The following is an 11,395-nucleotide window of genomic DNA, read 5'->3' on the forward strand; positions in this document are numbered from 1 at the left end:
CGCACACACACACACACACACACACACACACACGCACACACACACACACACACAGTCCAGGCCGTTTTCAATGTTATTCTCTCTGTCCCTCTCCTCACCCAGACCCAGATGACAGCGAGCATGCTGGGATAGCAGGGAAGTGTGTTTTCCAAACCCGGCAGAACGGGCCAATGTGGTTTAGCTCGTGTTAGCCGTTTGCCGATTGGCTCTTTTGTGTTATTTGGACCCCGCCCAGCCCCTTGGTTGAGCTCTACCATTGGCTACGGGATGAGGGGACGGGACGGTTGGTGACCTCGGGGTGACCCAATCGGTGAGAGAGCCTCCTGGACTGGCTCAGTCCTGCTGCTCTCCCTGAGGTCCTCGTCTCAGATCGTTGATGTACGGTCAGCACCATCTAGAAACAGCACCAGGAGAAAGCACAGGGAGGAAGAAAACAGATCAAGTTTTGTTTTATTTGTGTACATTACAGTGAAATGCTTGGTTCTGTATGAGCCCCCTGAGATTGTGCTTTAAAAATAATAAAGACCAAACACTATACAAAATATACAATATACAAAACTAAAGTACAAATTGCTAAAATGAGGTAGAGATGTAGTGCAAATCTTTTAGTAATAAATAGATAAAATATGGTGTAGTGTTAAAAGGTGTCTAAAGTGTATGTTAAGGTGAATGTGTGTGCATCTGGATGTGTGTGCAATGAATGTAGAATGGATGAGTTAGTGTTGCATAGAGTCATTGAGCATTCTGATGGCCTGGGGATAGAAACTCCTTTTGAGTCTCTCTGTACTGGCCGTGAGACTCTGGTAGTCACAGCCTGTTTAAACAAACAACACACTGCAGCACCCACTCTCCACACTTTAGATCACCTAAACACACTTTATATTTATTGGTAAAGGATTTGCACTACAACTCGTACACCTTACTGTAAATTGTACCTAAATTGTACCTCATCCCATTTCTGCTTTGCACTATATAGTATTGTATATTAGTACATTGCATAGTATATTGTATATTGTATGGTAACTCAGTTACTTCTATTCTGCATCGAACATTGTACATTGTCTATACTGAACACTGTGACCTCTATTTTTACTTCTATTTTACATGCTATACTATTTTATTTCATACTTATCTTGTCTTGCACAGTCTCTGGAGCGTAACAGTAAGAAGCATTTTGTATAAAAGTATTCTGTACTTCTGTATGACAACTTGAACTTGAAACTTTGCCTGACCGCAGCAGTGCAAAGAGGCAGTTGTTTGGGTGACTAGAGTCTTTGACTATTCTCTTGGCCTTGGCCCTGCAACGCCTGGTGTAAATTCAGATCAGAACTGGTGTAAGATCAGAACTCAACTCCATGGCAATCAGAAACCAACCCAAAGGAGTGTTTTGATTTGAAGGAGTGTTGTCACACTGAAACTGACAGTCTCATATCCCTCTAAACCAGGGGTTCCCAAACTTTTTCAGCTTGAATCATGAATCATGTTGAATTGATTGAATCATGAATCATTTCAGCTTTTTACATCATGAATTGCCATAAAATACATTTATAAACTACTGATAAAGAACACAACAAGTCATGAATTTCAAATGTATATGAAACGTATTTATTTAATTATAAAGGTACATCACAGCAATAATCAGAGTGTAATGTTAAGTTGCTCACCACCTCATAACATATGTACATTTCTCACCCCTTTTTCAAATTTCTTACCCCCTCGCTCCGTCCCTCAACCTTAAACCCCAACATTGAGCAACATTCTGATTAATTTGTACTGACTTATTAAAAAATTCTACTGACCTGACATCATGCTAGATAGAAGGGGTATAATATTTCATCTATGGCACAATGAAATCTAATGAGAGGTATGTGGCTGGTTGAAGTTTTCAATCAGCAGATCTATTCTGGGCTTGGTTTTTGAAAGTGCTATTCTGAGGTCATGCTGAGAATTTAGTCTGTTTCTGTATTTGTTTTTCAGGTATGCTAGAGTAGAAAACCCAGATTCACATAAGTATGTGGTGCCAAACTGAATCAACACATCTACAGATTTTTTATAAAATATATATATATTTTTTTAATAACTTTTTATTTATTTGGTGACCCAATAAAAACTGGTCCGCGACCCATTTTGAGTCGCGACCCTAAGTTTGGGAAACGCTGCTCTAAACATATTAGATTAGATTCAAATGTATTGTAATTAATTATACAGCACAAGTACAGTACAACGGAAATAAGTTTAGCATCCAACCAGAGTGCAAATGTAGAGGTAAAGTGCAACAGTACAATATACAATGTACAGGTGATTAAACTGTGTACACAATATACAAATTAGGGTGGAACGGTATGCATTCGAACCGTACACTGTTTGATACGACCTCCACGGTTCGGGGCATGTGTGTATTGTTCGGTTATATAACGTTAGCCTTGAGCTAGGCTAACGTTACGTTAGCTACGAGCTAACTAACTTTAGCCGCAAGCTAACCGTGGAAACGCTCACAGCGAAGTGACTCCACGACACCAGTTCGATTAGTGGGGAAGGGGGGTATATTGACGAGGCTTGACAACAGAGGTTCAAATATAACTGTTTGTGTTCAATAACGAGCCAGGAGACTAGAGCGTGTGTGTCAACTGCGTCTGTATTGCCAACCCATAACATCCTGGTCCCTGCTGGGACGTACCAACTCCACACACCACTGTGGGGGGGGGGGGGTTATATTCCCCATTCCCTTGTAACATCTCCTTTTTTTTTAAGATAACAACAGTTACAACATTCCTTAGTGCAAATTATTATTAATACAAGAAACCCCATAAACGTCCTTATTTAAAACCCTAATCATCTTTTCTGTGACTTTTACTTTTTGATAAGAAAGTCTAGTGCTGGTTGAGCATTATGCATACTTTATGTTGGCCTTTGTCTATAATGTGGCCACAAAAATGGAAAGGTTTAATTATTTTGTTTGTTTGCACTAAGTTAATACTTATAACAAATGTTGCCTATATTTTTCAGTCAGTTCGGTCTTTGTGTGCCAAACATTATTAAAGGTAAACTTTTTTTTTTACCAAATAAATAAGAAGCATGTTTAAATAAGCAATGCCTCCCCTCTTGTTGTACCAACATCTCTCCTAGCTCTAACTTGTCACTGTCAAAATAATGTGCCTGATGTCAAATGGCCTCATTATTTCAGTTTTTGCATGACTACGTCCTTGAGAATAACAGAAAAGTTGGATTATTTTTAGGCTATATATCTTATGTTGATGTATGGTATTTTTGGAGTGTTACATTTTTTAAAATAAAAAACAACATAAACCAAACCGAACCGAACCGAAAACCGTAAACCTAAAACCGTGATACGAACCGAACCATTGATTTTGTGAACCGTTCCACCTCTAGAAATTAGTACTACAGATGTATGTACAGGGTTGTAGTATAACATGTACAGTGATACAGGTGTAAAGACGGTATGGTAGTAGTCATACTGGCCAGCAGCGTAACTAGTAAGAGTAGGATATGTACAGATAATATAGATATATAGTATCTACAAATATGTAAAAGGTAAATACAGACAGGTGTGGATAGATATATATGTGTATGTGGAGAGAATAAATATATATATACGGTATATAAAGCATTATTGTGTAGTGCAGATGTATGTACAGAGTTGTAGTATAATAAATAAAGACAGTATGACTACTACTGGCCAGCAGTGTAACTACTAGTAAGAGTAGGATAATATATATTATGTCCAGATAAATACAGGACTATGTGCAGGTAAGTACAGACAGGTGAGGATATGTATATGTGCGTATACAAGGGGTCAGAGGACAAGGGGTTAGAGAGACACGTGCCCCAGAGCAGGCAGGGGTCAATACGTTGCTCAAAGACACTTAGAAAGAAATTACCTCATTGATAAGTTATGGGGAATCGAACCTATGACCTTTGAGTTACGGGACGGTCTCTCCACCAACCACCTGGTAAACTACTGCCTTACCACTCGGTATGGTGAACGAGCGAGAGAGAGAGAGAGAGAGAGAGAGAGAGAGAGAGAGAGAGAGAGAGAGAGAGAGAGAGAGAGAGAGAGAGAGAGAGAGAGAGAGAGAGAGAGAGAGAGAGAGAGAGAGAGAGAGAGAGAGAGAGAGAGAGAGAGAGAGAGAGAGGACGACAGGTTCCCTGGTGAGGCCACTGTATAAAGATACTGTCAGTGATATTACGCACTGAAGCTTATTTGACTTGGTGAGGAACAGTGAGGGGGGGGGGCCTGTCAAAATACTGATAGAACCTTCCGGAGGAAAACACGATCCCAACAGATGTTACCTCTGGTGTGGCTGGCTGGGAGGGAGCAAGCCCAGCGCCAGTGGTGGAGGTTATGGACCCTGTTCACATGGTACAGTTTGAGCCGTGTCTGCTTACAGCTCGACACATATTCCCTTGTTCATAAGGGTGGGAACGGGGTGGAAAGGAATCCCAACCTGAGCGTAACATGTGAGCAAAATGGCTGCCATGTGAAATAATGGGCAATGAGAACAAAACAAAAAAGGGTCTCTGAAGGAGCCTGAGTTCGGTCTGACATGACATGAACACAGCTAGTGGTGGGGGGTGGGGGGGGGGGGGTAGAAAGGGTCTCTGAAGGGGCCTGAGCTCGGTCTGACATGAACACAGCTAGGGGGGGGGGGGGGGGGGGGGTGGTCTCTGAAGGTGGTGTTCCTGCTGACTGGCTGGGTGGGTGGATGTGTGGGTACAGCAGACTATAAAGAGCCGGAAGACTGTAGTCGGGCCTGAGCTGGCATTCCTCAGCCCAGGGTACTCCCTCCTCCTGTGCCCACCTCTGCTCCCTGCCCTGCTTGTACTGCTACCACCACACACACACACACACACACACACACACACACACACACACACACACACACACACACACACACACACACACACACACACACACACACACGCACACACGCACACGCACACACACACAAAGCAGCACTTGTCTGCTTCTCTGCGTTGAGCACTGAGGCCCACTGTCTTAGCTTGGGAGCATGGTAGAGTGGCAGGGAGGGGGAGGGGGGCAGGCCCTTTATCCCAGGCTAAACTGGACTTCACATGGGAACGGTTACCATGTTTATCCAACCCCCCATTCAGCACCACCTCCACCACCACCTCCTCCTCTCTCCTCCCTCCTCCCTCTGTGCTCCATGTGGAGTCACACCCTGGCTAGAGCAAAACTCCACAACTGACTGACTGACTGACTGACTGACTGACTGACTGACTGACTGACTGACTGACTTGACTGCATAACCTGACTGACTGACTGACTGACTGACTCACTGACTGACTGACTTGACTGCATAACCTGACTGACTGACTGACTGACTGACTTGACTGACTGACTGACTGACTTGACTGCATAACCTGACTGACTGACTGACTGACTGACTGACTGACTTGACTGACTGACTGACTGACTTGACTGCATAACCTGACTGACTGACTGACTGACTGACTGACTTGACTGACTGACTGACTGACTTGACTGCATAACCTGACTGACTGACTGACTGACTCACTGACTGACTGACTGACTGACTGACTCACTGACTGACTGACTGACTCACTGACTGACTGACTGACTGACTGACTGACTGACTCACTGACTGACTGACTGACTGACTGACTGACTGACTGACTGACTGACTGACTGACTGACTGACTGACTGACTGACTGACTGACTGACTGACTGACTGACTGACCAACTTGACTGCATAACCTGACTGGCTGAATGACTTCACTGAATAACTTACTGTAACTGACTGAATCAAGAATCAAGAGGTTTATTTGTCACATACATACCAGGGCATACAGTGAAATGCAGGTGGTCATGTCCGCATCGATTGTGCAATAATACAATAATAAAATAGATGTGCATGATAAAAATAGACATGCTAAATTCCTGAGAAGGCACTGGTTCCTATGTACACTACAATACAATATACTGTACAACTGACTGACTGACTAACTGGGCGGGCGGACTGACTGACTGACTGACTAATTGACTAACAGACGTCAAAGACACACGAGTGTCAATTCTCGTGCGAGCAGGAGCCTGGTTTGTTCACACCATATCTTATATCTACCGCATATATATATACATATACACATATATACACATATTTGTCTGAATATACCTGCATATAACCCCTCTCTATACTTACTTATACACCTGCATATAATCCTTAGCTCTGTACGATAAGCATGTACAAATGCTGAATATACCATATATATATATTTATTCCAACTACATATCTATCCACACCGTCTGTATTTACCTGCACATAATCCTTTTACATATTTATAGATACTATATCTATATCTGTACATATCCTACTCTTACTAGTTACACTGCTGGCCAGTATGATTTACTACCATATTGTCTTTATACCACAGTACATAATTATACTACAACTCTGTACATACATCTGTAGTACTAATTTGTATATTGTGTACCCAGTTTAATCACCTGTACATTGTATATTGTTGTTGCACTTTACTGCTACATTTGCACTCTGGTTGGATGCCAAACCTCTTTTTTTTCTCATTGTACTGTACTTGTGCTGTATGATGACAACAATGCATTTGAATCTAATCTAATCTAATCTAATTTAATCGAATCTCACCAGAAGCCATTTCTCTGCGCCGGTCAACAAGAGATTCTGCTCCAATCACATGTAGAGACGCCCGTGGCTAACGGAGAACATAGACCAGACACCAACACCATCAAGGCTGACTGACTGGAGACGTGACTGATGACTGGACCGGAAGGCTGACTGACTGACTGACTGACTGACTAGAGGGTTGCCAGCTACGTCAAATATATATACGTCATATACAGTATATAGATTATAGTGTTTATTGTGACCCTATTTATTGTAACATATAATATAACTGATAGGGCATACAGACCCTCATCTGCACCTTTGATCACACTGCCTCATATGCTTATATTCAGAGTTGATTATATTGCTTACACTGCCTATTTTAACTTTTCTACTGTACTATAATTGTATTGCCTATATTTATGTCTTCTACTATTACCCTGCCCATACCTGTACCTCCCCTCCCCCCTCCCCATGCTGCCATGACACCTGCATTTCTCCAAGGGGATCAATAAAAGAATATCTTATCTTATCTTATCTTATTCTTGTAGTGCACTTGATGGACCAGCTATCACAACGTAACCTGTTTTTCCATTAAGGCATTGTTTATATATGTGGGCCCCAGTTCATCTCATACTCTCAAGAATCTCATACTTATGTAGGGTAATAATGTAGGGTATTTAAAAAATTGACTATTTTTTTAATCACAGACACTGAAATTTAGGGATTTAGTGGAATTTAAAACTGCACAAATGGTGTATAAAGCAAGACATAATTTACTACCAGGCAACATCCAAAAGATTTTCATAGATAGAGAAGGGGGATAAAACTTAAAGGAAAACTCCAACATTTTGGGAAATTAGCTTATTTAACATCTTCCCTGGAGTTAGACAAGAAGATACATAAATGTTTTGTCTCTGTGCATGCAGTAGGCTTAGGGAACGCCCGCACCGTTAGCGTAGCTTAGTTTCATCACTGGAAGTGGGGCAGTCCTTTACCCTGAAGTCCCCTACAGTCACAAAATACACTCCAAATACAACTCCAAAACGTGCCTGTAAACATGTTGTGACCTGTGTATTTACCACGTGGAGAAATAAAAAATAATTGAATTCGACATTTACGCTTTCTAAGCAAATATACTCGGAACTATTTTTTGCCGAACCACTCCTCTCGGGGCACAGTGATTTCACGCAACTTTCTAACGTGACGCCAGTGTTTGTTTACATTTTCATTTAATTGAAAGGATCCGAACCGATTGAAGTTTATGGATAACATGCCTTCAAATCCTCTTACCTTGACGATTAAAAGCCTCCACAATTTAGAAAACAGTATTCCCATGGCTGGTGTTGATATGCTGCTAGCTAACGAAAACCAACAAACACAGAAACGGACACTAAAGCAGCTAACGAAGCATCTACTATACTTCCGGTCGGGGGGTTTCAAAATAAAAGAGCGACGTCTAAAGCACCGGAAATACGTTTATTTTGTACATTATCTAACGTTAAAACGAACCTAAACTAACTTTAGGTTAGTTGTAACGTTAGTTTAGGTTCGTTTTAACGTTAGATAATGTACAAAATAAACGTATTTCCGGTGCTTTAGACGTCGCTCTTTTATTTTGAAACCCCCCGACCGGAAGTATAGTAGATGCTTCGTTATCTGCTTTAGTGTCCGGTTCTGTGTTTGTTGGTTTTCGTTAGCTAGCAGCATATCAACACCAGCCATGGGAATACTGTTTTCTAAATTGTGGAGGCTTTTAATCGTCAAGGTAAGAGGATTTGAAGGCATGGTATCCATAAACTTCAATCGGTTCGGATCCTTTCAATGAAATGAAAATGTAAACAAACACTGGCGTCACATTAGAGTGTATTTCGTGACTGTAGGGGACTGTAGGGAACTTCAGGGTAAAGGACTGCCCCACTTCCAGTGATGAAGCTAAGCTACGCTAACGATGCGGGCGTTCCCTAAGCCTACTGCATGCACAGAGACAAAAAATTTATGTATCTTCTTGTCTAACTCCAGGGAAGATGTTAAATAAGCAAATTTCCCAAAATGTTGGAGTTTTCCTTTAAGAGGGAGACGTAACTTAAAACAGCCGACTGTACACACCACTATAAAAAGCATGTGCATATCTGTCTGTGGGGTGAAGTTGTGGAATAGTCTACCAGAGGAGTTCAAAGAAAGTAAAGGTGCTGCTGATTTCAAAAGGAAGTACAAACAACGTATTCTTGAGAAATATGCCACGGACGTTTAAGCATGTGTTTTTGAATCAAATTGATTAGATCAATTGTAAACATTTTTGATTGCTGATTGTTGTTTCAGTGCCGACCTTGTTTACATTTTTACCCCGTTGAATGCCATCATCCACTTCAATGTTAGTGTTAAAAACGCCTAATCTATGTTTTAAATTATGGCTATGTGTCTAATCTGCCTGTCGCTTATCAATGACTCGTTTGCAGTCAACATTGTCGAAACAGATTGTTTTTTTAATCGGTTCATATCCTTTTTATAGCATTTCGAAAAGCTATCGTTCTCTCGAAATCTTTTGGAAAATTGAAAGATTCCCCCATAAACTGCATTTATTGGAATATTCTCGAATACACTAGACACGTTGTCATTTGTCGGCCTATTTATGAATCGTTTTCAAATAAACGCTAGATTATCGATAGTATATGTGTACTTATGCACGCTATAGACGCGAGCTGAAAATAAATAATAAAATAAATAACTACATCTCTGGTGGAAAAGAAAATGCCACAAACTCCAAATTATCCAAATAATTATCTACAGCAGGGGTTTTCAAACTTTTTTATACCATGACCCCATTTTATTTAGGATTTCTTTTGGCGACCCCACACAAATGACATTGTGTAATGGAATATCAAAATAAAAGCACACGTTGTTAAACTTGATCATGCATATTTATTAGAACATTTAATTACAGCACTATGTTATCAATACACATTTATAAAACGAGACATATTTAGCCAAGATATGTTGCCAGAACATAAAAAAAAAAAAACGCAACCCCACTGTCACCTAGCCACGACCCCACTTTGGGTCGCGACCCGTAGTTTGAGAACCGCTGATCTACAGTAATAATGTATTTAAATGCTGAGATATTGAATTCCTGTCTGTGACCATCTACACAGTAATGACTGAGTAGTGTTTAAAAGCTGATATATTGAATTCCTATCTGGCGATAATTCAGTACAACGTTCCAGGAAGTGACGGCTAAGACCTCCCCCACTTTCAACTTCCTGTGCACAAATTTCATATCCGGCCCCAGATGCGATCTCCAGTGAGACCTTCTGGGTTTCTCAGATAAGGCCCCAATTAGATCGGTATAAAACACATAATTTTTTTCTTTTATTCTGCACTGAAGTTTGATCGCCACACCTATTTCGGGGGAAAACAACTCCTGTTTTTGCCGTTTGTTCCATAAACTACAACTTTAGGACAAAACACAGGGATATAAATCAAACTGGGTACCAAGGCCCAGAAATACACAATGACCACATACAGTCATTACCTCTTAGTTTTAAGTCACTTGGAGATTCACAAGTGTAATATTAAATGTCCAGGTAGAAATATCATGCAGCTGACTGGGGGTTAGAGTTAGTGTGTGTGTGTGTGTGTGTGTGTGTGTGTGTGGTGTGTGTGTGTGTGTGTGTGTGTGGTGTGTGTGGTGTGTGTGGGTGTGTGTGTGTGTGTGTGTGTGTGTGTGTGTGTGTGTGTGTGTGTGTGTGTGTGTGTGTGTGGTGTGTGTGTGTGTGTGTGTGTGTGTGTGTGTGTGTGTGTGTGTGTGTGTGTGTGTGTGTGTGAACGTGCACATACATGATTAGTTATGCATTAACAGTGGACTATGCTTGTCGAGAGTAGGTATTCTGTGTGTGTTTATGTGTGTCTGAAAAGTGTAGGTGTGTGTATGTGTGGTGTGTGTCTGTCTGTATGTATGTATGTATGTATGAAGTACGAACATCATTGGTCATACATTAACAGTGACTATGCTCAGTAGGTGTTCTGTGTGTGTGTATGTGTGTGTGTATTTCTCTGTATGTATGTATGTATGTATGTATGTATGTATGTATGTATGTATGTATGTATGTATGTATGTATGTATGTATGTATGTATGTATGTATGTATGTGTATGAAGTACGTACATCATTAGTCATGCATTAACAGTGACTATGGTCAGTAGGTGTGTGTGTGTGGTGCGTGTGCATGCATGTACATGTGTGTGCAGGAGTGTGTGTGTGTACATGTGTGTGCAGGAGTGTGTGTGTGTACATGTGTGTGCAGGAGTGTGTGTGTGTGTGTTACCTCCCAAGGCGTGCTCGGTCATGCTCAGACACAGAGACTCCAGGCGGTTGTTGATGTCTGGCTCCATCACTGGCAGATTAAGGGTCTAAACAACAACAACAACAACAACAACAAATTTAAATCAACATCAATGAACACAATACAGCGCTCAAACGGCAGGACATTGTGACGACCTGGTGACAACAAATAAGAAATAACTGTAGAAATAAACGACAATCCGCGCCCAGAGATGGTCTCCTGGCTGCCGGCCTCTGGAACCACACAAGTGCCCCTGCTGGCCTGGGATAAGATCCCGCCAGAGGGAAGAGAGAGAGAGGGGACGGGGGGGACGGACGTCTTTGCGTCCCAGACGAAGACCGACAGGAGCACTTGGATCGGTCCCCGGGGCGCGGCCCCACACTGCAGGCCCATGTCTGCTCCCGGCTG

The 11,395-nt window shown here is 41.6% G+C and overlaps 1 protein-coding gene across 1 annotated transcript in view; it reads right to left on the reverse strand.

Moving 5' to 3' along the window:
* Positions 1 to 365: 365 nt before the first annotated feature.
* Positions 366 to 11,395, reverse strand: part of samd4a (sterile alpha motif domain containing 4A) — a gene marked incomplete at its 3' end in the record, with an annotated part of 140,365 nt that continues 129,335 nt past the window's right edge. Inside the window, 2 exon segments of the mRNA XM_084337658.1 lie at positions 366 to 394; positions 10,970 to 11,054. Coding sequence (XP_084193784.1) covers positions 366 to 394; positions 10,970 to 11,054 — 114 coding nt within the window.

Source organism: Notolepis coatsorum (genome assembly GCF_963971535.1).
Source record: "Notolepis coatsorum genome assembly, chromosome: 20".
NCBI lineage: Eukaryota > Metazoa > Chordata > Actinopteri > Aulopiformes > Paralepididae > Notolepis > Notolepis coatsorum.